Here is a 16442-nt window from a genome sequence, read left to right on the forward strand (position 1 = left end):
ACCTCTGGCACTTAAAGCCCACTCCACTAGGGAAGTGGCCTCCTCACGGCTGACGTCATGACGCAACACCAATCAAGATTGGACTAGTTCCATACAGGCTTCAGACGCGTCACGCTGAAGGCGTTCCCCAATGTGTCAATTCTCGACGCAGCGTCTCGTTCCCTGGTTACAGTCGCAACCCGAGACGTTTTCTATTTTTAATATATTTTAAAATGTAATTTATTCCTGTGATGACAAAGCTGCATCATTACTCTTTACTGTCACACGATCCTTCAGAAATCATTCTATTATGCTGATTTGATGCTCAAGAAACATTTATTATTATTATCAATGTTGAAAACAGTTATTGTGCTTAATATTTTTGTGGAAACAAGATACATTTTCAATGTTCTTTAAAGAATAGAAAGGCTTCTACATGAACCGAATTTATTTGAAACATTTTGTTACATAAACATAAATGTCTTCACTGATTTTAATCTATTTAATGTCCTTGCTGGTTGTAAGTATATTTCATTCATTAATGAAGTAATAATAAAAGTATTCAAATCTTACTAACCCTAAACTTTTAAATGGTAACTTTATATTTACATTGTTTAAAGTCAGAAATAAAGTCACAATTGCATTCTCACAATGTGATTACATCTTACAATTGTTACTTTGTTTCTGTGATGGCAAGTATCCAGTATATAGTCCAGTATATTGCACATTTAATTATTGTTTTGATGAAACATGTAAATCCCTTGATTAATATCTTGCTTATATTTAAAAGAGGTTTACATAATTCATATTAATAAACTTGTTTTTTTTGTGCTTTTGGTCCACAGAGACGCCTCTAACCCTAGCTGCCCACCTGGACAATATGGTGGAGATTATCGTTACATTGAAAAACGGCGGGGCTCATTTAGATTTCCGCTCTCGGGATGGGATGACTGCCCTGCACAAAGCAGCCAGGGCAAAGAACCAGATAGCTCTCAAGGTAATAAATGACCTCATCCTGAACTGCGGTTTGAGGTTATGGCTGTGTTAGACCTGTTAGATCTTCTTCTTTGATTGTCATTTTGTTGTCATTGTCATCACTGTACAACAGAGCAGTACAGTGATGTCTTATGCTGTCAGTGACTCTGCTGAGTTTACACAGGGTACATGTATTACCTTGACAGTATACTTTCATTCAAAGCACACTCTGTATTGTTTTTTTTAAAGGAATCAAAAAGTGTTTTTTTTCTCCATTATTTCATTGTTACTTTTCTTCTCTTGACTTTCATTGGAAATAACATTGCTGATGTACTACTGTTTGGTGCCTTGAATATTGTTAAACAATTTTTTTCTCTGCCGTTGCACTTATTGCAGTATATTGTATATACAGTATATTGCTTGCCCGCCGTTTATTTAAAAAGGCTTCATTCAGAATCTTAGTTTATGTCACTTCAATATGTTACAGCCATAGATTTCCTATTTTCATTACTGGAGAGGCTTGGTTTCGTAATGTTAGTAGGGAAAAAGTGCTTGTAGTCATTAAGTTAGGAACTAGGAATGTACTTTTTAGTCATGCAGTTATAAATTTGCTTGGTTATATAAAATTAAATAAAAACCTAGACATTGTCATACCAATTTTTAAAAAATCAAGCGCATTTGTTAACATACATATCTATTGTTTTACATACATATTTATATTATGTTTTGCAGAGTATTTAAAGGGGAAGTTGAAATGAAAATTGTGTCCTCATTTACTCACCCTCAAGTTTGAATTTCTTTCTTCTTGTGAACACAAAATAAGATATTTTGAAGAATGTTGGTAACCAGAGAGTTGACGGTAGCTATTGATTTCCATAATAGGAAAAAAATTCTATAGAAGTCAATGGATTCTGGTTCAGACAACTATCTGGTTACCAACAATTATTTTTGGGTGAAATAATGCTTTAAATTTGTAAGTTTTACAAGTTCAGACTTGTTATATTTGGCTACTAAGATGTTAAGTGTTTATTTAATGATTGCTTATAATAGTTTAAGGCACTTTTTCTGATATACATTATTGTTCAAAAGTTTGGGGTCAGTTTTTATTTATTTAGTTAAAGAAATTATGTTTTATTCAGCAAGGATGCATTAAATATATCAAAAGTGACTGGAAAGATGTGACATTGAAGACTGGAATAATGATGCTGAAAGTTCAGCTTTGCATCACAGTAATGTGATTATTACACGGTAATAAATTACATTTTAAAAATATATTAAAATAGAAAAGTTAATAATATGTTAATAATATTTGACAATGTTCCTGTTTTTCTGTATTTTTGATCAAATAAATGTGGCCTTGGTGAGCATAAGACAATTCTTGCAAAAACATTACAAAAACTTACCGACCCCTAACTTTTGAATGTTAGTGTAAATTAATTGATTGTAATTGAAGTCAAAAATATAATTTTACATCACTGAATTAACTTAAATACATTAAGTTACAACAACAAAGCTAAAGGTTAAGATGAGAAATAGCTCCTTAACAATTGCACAAATTGTATTTTTGATTTGCCTTGTCACACGTGAAAATTAAAAAAGAAATTGAAAAAAGTCCCAGCGCACAGTCAAACCCATCACTAGCAGCTATCCTGAGCTGTGACGTAAAAGGAAGCAAATTTTTTTTTATTTCATGCTTTAAGACCCTTCCAAAAACCTTTCTCTGCTAAAACTTAATCATAATAGTGTATTTAATGTATTTTCCTCTTTATCTGGAACCTCATCCTTTGTCTCTTTCCTCCGTAGACTATGCTGGATTTGGGAGCGTCTCCAGACTATAAGGACAGTCAGGGATTGACTCCACTCTACCATACAATGACCGTAGGTGGAGACCCGAGCTGTTGCGAGGTCCTTCTTCGTGCCCATGCCAGCGTCGCATGCCATGATGAGAACGGCTGGCACGAGATCCACCAGGTGGCGCTGTCTTTCACATTGTAGTTCGCTGGTGTAATTCAATAAAAAGGGTTCTTAAAGCTTTCTTTTGGCTAAAAATGTTGAGCGTGGCTGCGTGGGGTAATATATGCATCGTGGAGTAAAACAGTGGAAGTTATACTAGAGCTGCAGATTTATTTGACAGCAGCTTTGTTCTATTAATGGACAGGTAATGAGATCAATCTAGTTTAACGTGAGCAAATCATCAAGTCTGTCTGTTGTGACGGCGTACTGACATCTAGTGTTGTGACAGGTGGACTGCAGGATGCCAGTCATTTTATTTCTGTGGTGTTTTTGATCGCACTCTACTGGGAAAATGGAAAAGCAGCATGTAGGGTTTACTTTCAGACTCTTTGAAAGATATGAGATGACAGCGTACTGAAGGCTTAATGATGTTTTTATGTTTCAAAAGACTTCTGGATCTGTCGTACTACTGTTTGAATTTTTAAGGCTCACAAATGCTTTTCTTCCAGCAGAAACTGTTACAAGATTCTTATTTTTCTCACAAAAATGATGAAAGTTGTTCTCATTTGTTCATCAGGCTTGTCGATACGGTCACGTCCAGCACCTGGAGCACCTCTTGTTCTACGGAGCGGACATGAGTGTGGAAAATGCATCTGGGAATACAGCTCTCCATATTTGCGCCCTGTACAAACAGGTATGCACTCAACAAAGTACCTTTAATGATTTGAAGTCAGCTCCATTTAACCAGTCAATAAACAGAGGTTACTGGCGTCATACAACAGAATACACTGTCAATAGGAGTATATATAAAAACCAAAACAATCAATAACGATTCGGGGGAGAAATCAATAGCACCCTAGGACTAGAGAGATGAGATTTAGTGCAGCAGGGAAACTTTCTAGGAGAATCTTTGGGACTGAACTGTAAAATATAAAGGTTGCAGGATGGGTTTTACAGCCTGATGTTAGAGGAGAACCGTTATAAGTTCTGCGTTTCTTTAGAAAACTATGCATGTTATGGATGATATCTATAACAAATAACTGGAAAACTAATAAAATAATAGGCTAATAATAATATTAATTTATACATACAATATATAAGAATATATTAAATGTATTCTATTTACATATATTTTTTAAAATTTGTATTAAATGGGATGTTATATTTTTTGTAAATTTATTATGAAAATAAACTAGAAACAAATGCAGTTTTAAGATTCTGCACTATTTCAAGGTCACTGAAAAAAAAGGTGAATTAAAAAATGTGGCATTGACCAAAGAAAACACCAAGTTCAGAAATTCATGTTATCTTTTTAATTAAAATTGTACTGAAGTATTATGCTGATGATAATTGGCAAATAATTGGGAAAGGAATTTAGCAAAATGCATATATATATATATATATATATATATATATATATATATATATATATATAATCAAAAAAATATATGTATTGTATTGTTTTTACTTTAAAAAATTTATATAAATATTATATTTTTAAATATTTGCTGTAAATATCTTGTCTTTTTTCTCATTCATCTAATGGGAAGGTTCAGGGTGGAAATGATGTCATGTTCATTTGTATAAATGCCAATGACCGATTGCCATTAATTACACTGTTCAGTATTCACCATTGTCTCCAATTCTATCCATGACAAACCCCAAACTGCACTGGAATGCTCATGACTATTAGCACCAGCATTCAGTGTTTATGAATGGACAACGGCCCATTACGTTCACGACACTAAGCAGCCAGGCATATAATCACCTTATGTTTCCTCTGTGGGAGATCTAGTCTGCTCCGTCAGCTCGGGGTCACAGCATGGGCGCCATTGTCTGCTGGAACTGCTAGCGCTAGCGGTATTAACTGTTGCTCTGTATATAACATCATATTCCTGCTGTGTCATACAGTGGGTCATATTTGTCCCATATCCACTGTGTCACTTTGGTTCACACCAAAGATGATAACTATAATGACAAGGATAAGTATATAGTTCTAAATTCTAAAATAATAGCAGAGTCCACACCACAGCTATAACAATTACAGCACAGAGAAACTATATCATTGGAGTCACATTCACAAAGATTTATTTTTCAAGCTGATGAATGATAAAAACATTGACAGCCAATCAGAATTCATTCAGCTTTAAAAAGCTTGAGCATTGATGACAAAACTGCGGTGCACGCTTATAATAAAAAGAACGTTATCGTGTGTTGGTGTGGATGCTAATATAAAATTGTAAAACATAAAGTTAACTATATATGTGGGTATTTCAACATTGACTTACTAAATCCCAACAAACATAAATCAACGGAAGAGTTTATTGAAACACTATATAGTTTGAGTCTTTTTCCAACAATCACAAAGCCTACCAGAATAACAAGTAATGGTGCCACTCTGATTGATAATATTTTTACAAACAATATGGAAATTCAATTCAATTCAATTCAAATTTATTTGTATAGCGCTTTTCACAATACACATTGTCTCAAAGCAGCTTTACAGAAAGTGCATTTCGGAAATGTACATAGAAAAATACAGTTAGTTAATCATGTATTAATTTATGGCATAACATATCGCCGGCTTTGAGTCGTCTCTTCACAGGCGTCGAGTCGTCTCTTCACAGGCGTTGGGGCATCTGAAGTCTCCGTGAGAGGCTGGATACAAACTGGAGCTGACGAACGCTATTTACCTCGGGACTAGCGTCCCGAGATAACAGCAGAAAGGCAGATGGGAAATAATTAGCATAGCTGATGTTCATAATGTTAATGCATTCGAACTGATTCAGCAGTAGTATTAAAGGTTAAGCAGTAAGTGAATGCTTGGTTAAAGAGATGCGTCTTTAATCTAGTTTTAAACTGGGACAGCGAGTCTGAGTCTCGAACAATATCAGGAAGGCTATTCCAGAGTTTAAGAGCTAAATGTGAGAACGCCCTCCCTCCTTTAGTGGACTTAGATATCCTAGGAATGACCAGAAGCCTCGAATTTAGTGATCTTAAAGAGCGCGATGGATTGTATGGTGATAGAAGGTCTGTTAAATACACAGGAGCTAAACCATTTAGGGCTTTAAAGGTCAGTAGGAATAGTTTGTAATTGATACGTAACTTAATAGGTAACCAGTGATAAAATAGGTGTTATATGATCATATTTTCTTGATCTAGTAAGAACTCTAGCGGCTGCATTTTGCACTAACTGTAGCTTGTTTATTGAGGATGCAGGACAACCAGCTAATAAAGCATTACAGTAATCTAGTCTCGAGGTCATGAATGCATGAACTAACTTTTCTGCATCAGAAACAGATAGTATGTTACGTAGCTTAGCAATGTTTCTAAGGTGGAAAAAGGCTGTTCTTGTAACATATGAAATATGATTTTCAAAAGACAAGTTGCGGTCTAGTATAACACCCAGGTCTTTTACTGTAGTGGATAAAGTAACAGGACATCCATCTAAATTAAAGTTGTATTGTAAGGGATTTTGTGGGTAGTTTTTTGGACCTCCGTTTTATCTGAATTTAATAGCAGGAAATTACACGTCATCCAGCATTTTATATCATTTAGACACTCTGTCAATTTAGATAAGTTAGTGTTTTCATCTGGTCGTGATGAGATATATAATTGAGTGTCATCAGCATAACAGTGGAAATTAATTCCATGTTTTCTTATAATATTACCAAGTGGCAGCATGTATATTGAGAATAGCAGAGGGCCTAACACCGATCCTTGCGGCACTCCATAGTCTACTGACGTTATCTTTGATTTTTCCCCATTTAAACAGACAAAATGGTAACGGTCTGATAAGTACGATCTAAACCAGCTTAATGCCTGTCCCTGAACACCAGTGTAGTTTTGTAGTCGATCCAAGAGTATTTTATGATCTATAGTGTCGAACGCAGCGCTAAGATCGAGTAGAACTAGTATTGAGATACAGCCTTGGTCAGAAGCTAAAAGTAAATCATTTGTAATTTTAACTAGCGCAGTTCCCTTTCAAGGGAACTTCGAGCTGCGTCAAACGCTGCGGGAACGCCCCTGCGTTGTGCGTCATGAAGCACGTATGGAATCAGCCCAATGGAGAGATGAAACGTCATAGGCGGGTGACGTCATCGACCAGGAAACTATAAAGCACCCCAAAAACACAAGCGCATTAGCTTCTGTGCTTTCAGTCGCGCTACATGTGAATCTGTCCCTGTGTGATATTGTCTGTCTTACATACCCTGCACCACACAAACAATTTATCCCTATATATATATATATTGAGAGATTATGGCGGACGAACAGCAGTTTAGAAAGTGTGTTCCTCCCTGCTCGCGTTATTTAACGAGCGGGGATACACATGATCTTTGTGTTGTTTGTTTGGGAGTTCAGCATGCCCAGTTTGCTCTCGAGGGAGCAGACTGTGAGCATTGCGAGCGTTTGCCGTTAAGGACGCTCCGCTCCCGCCGGTCGCTCTTTGAGGAGAGCGGTTCGGTGCGCGCTCCCCGCGGTTCGGGTCCCGCTTCTGCCGAGGCAGAGCGGCGGCGCTTATCGTGGGGATCGCAGATGGATCTCACAGCGGGGTTTGAGACGGGCTCTGCCTTATCTCTCCCTTCACCTGTGAGATCCAGTGCCTCAGTCCCGGGTTCGGAAGCACGCGCTGCGGTTTCTTCCGCTCGGGCTGAGGCACCAATGCTATCCAGTTCTGAGGAACTTGATGTTGTTAGTGTTGAGGGAGATGTGGAGGATTCGCCACCCCACACTCCTGAGAGTGATGAGCTTATGGAGGTGTTAACAAGAGCTGTTGAAAAACTTAATATTGAATGGCCAGTGACTAGACAGGAGTCTGTTTCTAAATCAAAGTTGGATGAGAGATTTTTGCCGTCACGTGTGCAGCCTCCACGCCGGTGCCTGCCGTTTTTCCATGATCTCCACACCGAGGTGTCGAAATCATGGAGAAAACCGGTGTCATATAGAGTGTTTAGTCCCCAGACTTCAACATACGCTAATATTATGGGAGCCAAGGCTCATGGTTATGGTGCGTTGCCTCGTGTGGAAGAGACGCTTGCGAGCCATCTCTCCCCCGAAGCAGCATCATCTTTTAAGGCACCGGCATTACCCACCAAGCCTTTAAGAAACACTTCGGCTTTGGTGGGTAAAGCATATTCGGCAGCAGGTCAGGCTGCGTCATGTCTGCATACTATGTCAATCTTGCAGGCATACCAGGCTGATCTGCTAAGGGACATGAGTGAGAGTGAGGAGGTCAGTACTGACGTAGTTCGCGAACTGCGTCAGGCTGCTGATTTATCCCTGCGTGCCACCAGAGAATCGGCCAAATTAATGGGTCGTTCTATGGCAGCTCTGGTGGCCGCAGAAAGACATTTGTGGTTAAATCAGACTAATATTAAAGAGAGAGAAAAAGCTTTTCTTTTAGATGCTCCTCTTTCTCCCATGGGGTTGTTTGGTGATGCTGTGAATTCAGTTATCGATAAATTCCAAGAAGAAAAGAAACAAACTGCAGCTTTTAAAAAGTTTCTTCCCCTTAAAGTTCATGTCCCTGGGGCTGCTGGGCGGGAGCAGCCCCGGCCGTCTTCGAGCTCATCACATAGAGCGCAGCAGAGGCAGAGTGTCGCGTCTCGTGCTCCCCCTGCTGGACAGTGGGCTCAGCCGCGACACTCTCAGCCGAAGCCTTCTCCCAGTAGAACTGATCTGAGGACAGTTATATTGGCTAAGAAGGCTTCGGCTAAGAAGAAGTCCTGACGCCAAGCCGTTCAGGATGCTGAGGGTGGTCCCCACCGAGGCGGAAAGGTGTTCACCTCTTTTTACGGTGCCCATTCCTCCTCGGTGCCCTCAGGGGCTCGTTCTGCCAACCCCGCCTTTATGCCGGGGCACAGACGATCCCAGCGAGCGCTTTCCCGAGGGACGCTCGCTCCCTCTGAGGAGGGTCTCAGAGCGGTCAGACCAGTTGTTCCCTGCCGGTGCGCCGTTACAGGGCGCTGCGTCTGCTGCTCAAGTTACACCAGAGGCCAGTCTCGAGAGGCTGGTACCCTTAGTAGAATTTCTGGCAGAGTGGAAAAGCCTTCCAAAAATATCTCATTGGGTCCTGCAGACAGTAGAAAAGGGTTATGCTATCCAGTTCAGGTGTCGTCCACCAAAATTCAGAGGGGTTCTGCACACAGTGGTGGGCCCCGAGCAGGCTCTGGTATTGGAACAAGAGGTGAAAACGCTCCTTCAAAAAGAGGCTATAGAACGGGTTCCTCCTCCCAGTTTGGAGTCAGGTTATTACAGCCGATATTTCATCGTTCCAAAGAAGGATGGGGGGTTGCGTCCAATTTTAGACCTGCGCATATTGAATCGCTCGGTAGGGAAGCTAAAATTCAAGATGCTCACTATCAAGCAGATCGTGTCTCAAATCAGGTCCGAGGACTGGTTTGTCACGATAGATCTGAAGGACGCATACTTCCATGTGTCCATCCTTCCACAACACAGGAAGTTCCTGAGGTTCGCCTTCGGGGGCGAGGCGTACCAGTACAGGGTTCTTCCGTTTGGCCTAGCTTTATCTCCCCGCACTTTCACGAAATGCATGGATGCAGCACTAGTGCCTCTGAGGCTTCAGGGCATTCGTATTCTCAATTACATCGACGATTGGTTGATTTTAGCTCAGACCGAGCAGATGGCGGTTCGGCATCGAGATGTCGTCCTCGCTCATATCAGAAAGTTGGGGTTGAGGCTGAACGCAAAGAAAAGTGTATTATCTCCTTCCCAGAAGACCACTTTTCTGGGTGTCGTTTGGGATTCGGTATCGATGCGGGCGCGACTCTCTCCGACCCGCATCGCTTCGATTCTCTCAGCTGTGAAACAAGTGAAGCTAGGCCAGCTACTCACTGTCAAGCAGTTTCAGAGACTGTTGGGTCTGATGGCAGCAGCGTCCAACGTTATACCTTGCGGCCTGTTGTACATGAGACCGCTACAGTGGTGGCTCAGGACCAAGGGATTCTCCCCGAGGGGAAATCCGCTCCGCACGTTCAAAGTCACGCGGCGCTGCCTTCGTGCTCTGGTCATGTGGAGAGAAACTTGGTTCCTATCCAAAGGTCCTGTGCTGGGGGCTCTTTGTCGTCGCATAACGCTAACGACGGATGCTTCCCTCACAGGGTGGGGGGCGGTCATGAGTGGTCGCCCAGCCCAAGGTCTGTGGCAGGATCATCATCTTTCGTGGCACATAAATTGTCTAGAGATGTTGGCTGTGTTTCAGGCTCTGAAACACTTCCTAACAGACCTGAGAGGCCATCATGTGTTAGTTCAATCAGACAACACGTCGGTGGTCTCTTATATAAATCATCAGGGGGGCCTGCGGTCTCGCCGGCTTTACAAGTTGGCCCGTCAGATCCTCCTGTGGTCCCAAGGGAAGCTACTATCTCTGAGAGCAATGTATCTCCCTGGGTATTTGAATGTGGTAGCAGACTCCCTGTCGAGGCAGGGGCCGAGGCCAGGGGAATGGAGACTCCACCCCGAGGTGGTGGAGCTCCTTTGGTTGAGTTTCGGTCGCGCCGAGGTGGACCTATTCGCTTCCAAGGAGACCACTCATTGTCATCGGTGGTTCTCCATCACTCTTCCAGCCCCCCTGGGGTTGGATGCTATGGTGCAGCCGTGGCCGAGGTCACGTCTGTACGCCTTTCCCCCGATTGCTCTGTTACCAGGAGTTCTGGAGAGGGTCCGCCGGGACGGGGTCAGTCTACTACTAGTAGCCCCGTTCTGGCCGGCCCGAGTATGGTTTGCGGACCTGATTTCTCTCCTGGACGGTTCTCCTTTGGAGCTCCCGGTCAGGAGGGATCTACTCTCCCAGGCGGGGGGCACGATACTTCACCCCCGCCCAGAATTGTGGAAACTGTGGGCTTGGCCTCTGAGGGGGCCCAGCTCATAGACTCCGGTCTCTCAACCGAGGTTGTTGAGACCATTCTTAACTCCAGAGCTCCATCCACGAGGAAGCTTTATGCCTTGAAGTGGAAACTTTTCACTTCTTGGTGTGGAGAACACCTGCAGGACCCAGTTAACTGCCCAGTGGGTGCAGTGCTGGAATTCCTGCAGGAGCGCTTCTCCACAGGGTTATCCCCCTCCACACTAAAGGTGTATGTGGCGGCACTAGCTGCTTACCACGTCCCTTTCAGTGGAGTTTCTCTTGGGAGACACCCGCTTATAACTCGTTTCCTCCGTGGCACTTTGAGGCTGAGGCCAGCAGTTCGTACGAGGGTGCCGACTTGGGATCTGGCCATTGTATTAGAAGGTCTTTCCCTAGCTCCTTTTGAACCTATCGAAGAAGTTCCCGAGAAGTTTCTCACTTTTAAGACTATCTTTTTGCTTGCTATCTCTTCACTAAAAAGAATCGGAGATTTGCAGGCTCTGTCGGTTTCACCCTCGTGCCTGGAATTTGCACCTGGCATGGTTAAAGCTTTTCTGCATCCTAGACCAGGTTACGTTCCTAAGGTTCCTACTAATATTGTTAGACCTACGGTTCTGCAGGCTTTCTGTCCTCCTCCATTTATGTCATCGGACCAGGAGAAACTTAATTCACTCTGCCCTGTTAGGGCATTAGACGCTTATGTCCACAGAGCTGCCCTGTGGAGGAAATCAGAACAACTTTTTGTATGTTTCGGGCCACCCAGGAAAGGGTGTCCGGCGTCTAAACAGAGAATGAGCAAGTGGGTGGTTGAGGCTATCTCACTTGCTTATGAGTCGGCTGGCCAGCCTTCACCTTTGGTTGTCCGAGCTCACTCTACCAGGAGTATGGCTGCTTCTAAAGCTCTTTTGTCGGGGGTTTCCCTGAGTGATGTTTGTGATGCGGCTGGATGGTCTTCACCGCATACTTTTATTAAGTTCTATGACCTAGACTTAAGCTCTACCCCTGGGGCACAGGTGCTCTCGTCCTCTGTGCGCTAGTCTCACATGACGGTCATTTGGTCCTATGGCGACGTGGGTATTCGCGTTCCCGCAGCGTTTGACGCAGCTCGAAGTTCCCTTGAAAGGGAACGTCTCGGTTACGTATGTAACCCTAGTTCCCTGATAGGGAACGAGACGCTGCGTCGCTCCGCCATACTCCCGGCACTCCCGTTAGCGCTTCCTTCAAGCCTATCAGAAGCTAATGCGCTTGTGTTTTTGGGGTGCTTTATAGTTTCCTGGTCGATGACGTCACCCGCCTATGACGTTTCATCTCTCCATTGGGCTGATTCCATACGTGCTTCATGACGCACAACGCAGGGGCGTTCCCGCAGCGTTTGACGCAGCGTCTCGTTCCCTATCAGGGAACTAGGGTTACATACGTAACCGAGACGTTTCTGTGCTATGATGCGGTCTGAATCCCGACTGGAATTTTTCATAGATATCATTTTCTTGCAAGAAAGAGCACAATTGAGCGGACACAACTTTTTCTAGAATTTTAGACATAAATGGAAGATTTGAGATGGGTCTGTAATTTGCTAGGTTATTTGGATCTAATTGCGGTTTCTTAATGAGAGGTTTTATTACTGCCAGCTTGAATATTTTTGGAACATGACCTAAAAATAAAGATGAGTTAATAATATTAAGAAGAGGCTCTTCTAATACAGGTAACATTTCTTTCAGTAGTTTAGTGGGTATTGGATCTAATAAACATGTTGTTGGTTTAGATGCAATGATAAGTTTATTTAGCTCTTCCTGTCCTATAGTTGTAAAGCGGTGTAGTTGTTCTAGAGGGGCCATAATTGAGGTTGAATCATATCTCTTTAAGTGGAATATTAATTAATGTCATAAGTGACCACCTACCAATCTTCGTGACTCATGACTGTAATTTTAGTGGGGGGAAAAAGGAGTGCAATGTTATAAAATTATGTAGAATAAGAACCGAATAAACTATTTCTGAATTTAGAAATGAGTTAATTAATTATAATTGGAATCAAGTAAAGAAAGAAGCTGATATTAATAAGGCATATGAATTATTCTTAGACATATTTTCAACTTTATATAATAAAAACTGTCCAATAAAACAATATTGCAATAAAAGGAAATATTCAGAAACACCTTGGACGTCGAAAGGAATTCAAAATGCCTGTAAAAAAAAGAATACCCTATATAAGAATTTCATAAAATATAGAACGAAAGAATCTGAGTTAAAATATAAGAAATATAAAAATAGATTAACTACCATAATGAGGGCACGTAAGAAGGATTATTATAATACATTATTAGAAAACAACAAAGATAATGTTAAAGGAACATGGAATATAATAAATAATGTTATTACAAAAGGTCAAAATAAATTTAATTATCCAGAAAACTTCATTAGTAATGATAAGATGTGGACAAACAAGAGCGAGGTGGTTGATAGATTCAACAATTACTTTGTTAATGTGGGCCCTAATCTGGCCAAAGACATACAGTTCACAGGGACGAATTACTCAGTGACGGACCATGTGGAAAATAATCCATATTCACTTTTTTTGGGAACCGTAGAGAGCGGGGAAATTATAGAGATTGTAAATAAATGTAATAATAAAACTTCTACAGATTGTGATGATATTGATATGTTTCTAGTAAAAAAAGTAATAGATGGGATAGTTGATCCACTTTCATATATATATAATTTATCATTTAAAAAAGGAGTATTTCCTGATAGGATGAAAATAACTAAAGTTATTCCATTGTACAAATCTGGTGACTCACATCTCTTTAATAACTATAGACCAATATCTCTGCTTTCTCAATTATCAAAAATACTTGAAAAGCTATTTGTCAAAAGGCTAGATAATTTTATTAACAGAAACAATATATTGATGAGCAGCCAGACTGGATTCAGAAGTGGGAGATCAACGTCTATGGCACAATTGTATTGAAAATAAAAACTTTGTGGTTGGGACATTCATTGACCTGAAAAAAGCCTTTAATACTGTTGACCACAAAATTCTGTTAAGGAAATTAAAAAGGTATGGCATAAGAGACGTTGCTTTCAATTGGATAAAAACCTATAATGAAAACAGGAGTCAGTTTGTGCAAATGGGTAATCACCGTTCGGTGAGCCTTAATAACTCCTGTGGTGTTCCACAGGGGTCAGTTTTAGGCCCAAAATTGTTTATCCTATACTTAAATGACTTGTGTAAAATATGAGCTATGTATGACTAAATTCATGATATTTGGAATCCATACTATTAATATTGATGTTAAAATACAGATTGATAATGAACCAATTGAAAGTCTATGAAAATAAATTTCTGGGTGTTATACTTGACCATAAACGCTGCTGGAAGCCACATGTAAAATATCTGTGCATGAAGATTGCCAGGAGTATTGTTATACTGAGCAAAACTAGATATATCTTGAACCGACATACATTACATACTATATACTGTACACTTATTTTACCTTATATGTTGTATTGTGTGGAAGTTTGGGGAAATACCTATAAAAGTAATTTAAAAAAATGTGCACATTGCAAAAAAGAGCAATTAGGATAATAAACCACACTGGGTATTATGAACATACTAATCATCTGTTTTTCAATTCACAATTGTTGAAATTTAAGGACATTGTTACATTCAAAACTGCGCAATTTATGTTTAAAGTTAAAGAAAATAACTTACCCTGTAATATACTTGTGATGTTTCAAGAAAGAGACGGGGGATATCATTTAAGAGGACATTGTGTGTTCAAACAACCTATTGTGCGAACTATTGTTAAAAGCATGTGTGTTTCGTGTTGTGGGGTTACCTTATGGAATGGACTGAACAATAATATCAAACAGAGTCATAATATCATTCAATTCAAAAATAGATTAAAGAAAACATTATTGCACCAATATAGAAATGAATAGATCTAGGAATGGAATTGTAATTTAAAAGTATTGATGTATTGTTGTAAGTCATAGACTGTAAAAAAAGATGGACGACGCCCCTTCGCTCTCTTCCATTGGCGAGAAGTGAAGCCGCCATTGTCGCGATATGGCGCTGACATCTTGGGACTTGAGTCTGCTTAGTTGCGATTTTGGGACCAGACATGCGCAGTAGTGAGCAGAAAGTAAAGCCGTGAAATCAACGTCCCACTCTGGTCCCGCCCTGACTCCCGCTGAAAACTTATTTTAAAAACAAACACTTGAAATTACATCATCGTGTTGAAAACTACAGTAAATGACAGAAACTATCTTTGTAAAAAAGATATGTGAAGTGTAATTTAATTGTTTAGTTGGTCTCACGTCCCATTGAATAACACGCTCATGGTTTATGAGCTATACTAGGACCAGTCACAGAGGGGCGATCGAGATGCTTTGGCTTCACTTTTCAGGGCTTGTCGGGCACGCTTGTTGTAAGTTATTATAAGACCTGAGAGAGTATATGTGGTAATTGAGTATATGTGGAGAGAGAGTATATGTATATTTGCACATATTGTAAGTTGTACTAATATTATTTTCTGAAAAAAGGGGCAGGATTAAATAAGCTAATTGCTTCCTCCTGCTCCTTCTCGAACTAACCCTTTTATTTTATTTATTTTTTTTATGTTTTTTTTGTTTAGTTAAATCTTGATTGTTTGTGTTGTACTTGTGGTTTTAAAATTTTGTGTTGCTGATTGTTCGAGACAAATAAATAAACAAGCAAACAAACAAATATAATTATCATTATAGTTATCTTTATAGTTACTGATCTTGGTGTGAATGGGCCTTTGTATAGAAGATTTGTAAAGGAAGATGTAAACAAAGAATTCAATATGTAGTACTGTCTTGAAGTCTAATTTTACACAACCTATGTACTTTAACATTACGAACAACGAAATCGAACAAAATGTGCGTCTCTCTCTCTCTCTATCTCTCTCTCTCTTTCTCTCTCTCTCTCGCAGCCTCGTTTTCATTTGCCATCAAAATAAAATATGCTTTTAAATACAGTTGAGACAAAATTGCACCATCCCAGGTCTTATGACTAGAAAATATAGTTTATTTTAAGGTGAGGAAATGTCCCTGCCGATGGCAAGTGTCATTTATTGATTTGTGGAGGCTCTTGAGTTCACTGGTGGCCACATATGATATAACATGTATTTCTGTGTTCATCCTGAGCCGACCAACGAGGTCGTTGTTTGAAGTGATTGGCCGCAACGAGGCGAAACCTTTGGCGAAAGATGCTTCATTTGTCTCGGCCGTCAGGTTCTCGAGCCTCGATTGTTTGCGATTAAACCCTATTGCGCCGATCCGTCACCATGTCAACGAGGAACCTGTAACCGGTGCCAAATGCAGGCCAGGGATATTTTCATGCGCAGGGAATAGAAGCAGCATCCTCACATGTGATTATGTCTCATATACAAGGGCTGGCAGCAGCTGTGAAACTAGTATTAGAAGGAAGGTAGGAGGAGAAGGCAATGGAGGTGTGTGTATGTGTTCGATTGTGTGTGTGTGTGTCGGTTTAGTGGTGAGGCATTCCGTGGGTGGGCTGTTGAATCCAGCTGGATATAGTGGGCTGGAGAGCTACATACAGAGAGCCCTGGATCTCTCTCTCTCTCTCTCTCTCTCTCTCTCTCTCTCTCTCTCTCTCTCGCTCTCTCTCTCTCTCTCTCTCTTT

At 40.7% G+C, this 16442-nt stretch overlaps 1 protein-coding gene across 5 annotated transcripts in view; it reads left to right on the plus strand.

The window, feature by feature from the left end:
* shank2b (SH3 and multiple ankyrin repeat domains 2b) overlaps positions 1-16442 on the plus strand; it is a 127519-nt gene that overhangs the window by 33819 nt on the left and 77258 nt on the right. For all 5 annotated transcript variants that reach the window (XM_077210522.1, XM_077210523.1, XM_077210524.1 and 2 more), the window contains 3 exons: positions 825-976; positions 2758-2925; positions 3485-3601. In XM_077210522.1, the coding sequence (XP_077066637.1) occupies positions 825-976; positions 2758-2925; positions 3485-3601 (437 nt within the window). The remainder of the gene's footprint in view (positions 1-824; positions 977-2757; positions 2926-3484; positions 3602-16442) is intronic.

Source organism: Siphateles boraxobius, unplaced genomic scaffold (genome assembly GCF_051911475.1).
Source record: "Siphateles boraxobius isolate OS27281-9 unplaced genomic scaffold, OSU_SipBor_1 65, whole genome shotgun sequence".
Taxonomy (NCBI): Eukaryota; Metazoa; Chordata; class Actinopteri; order Cypriniformes; family Leuciscidae; genus Siphateles; species Siphateles boraxobius.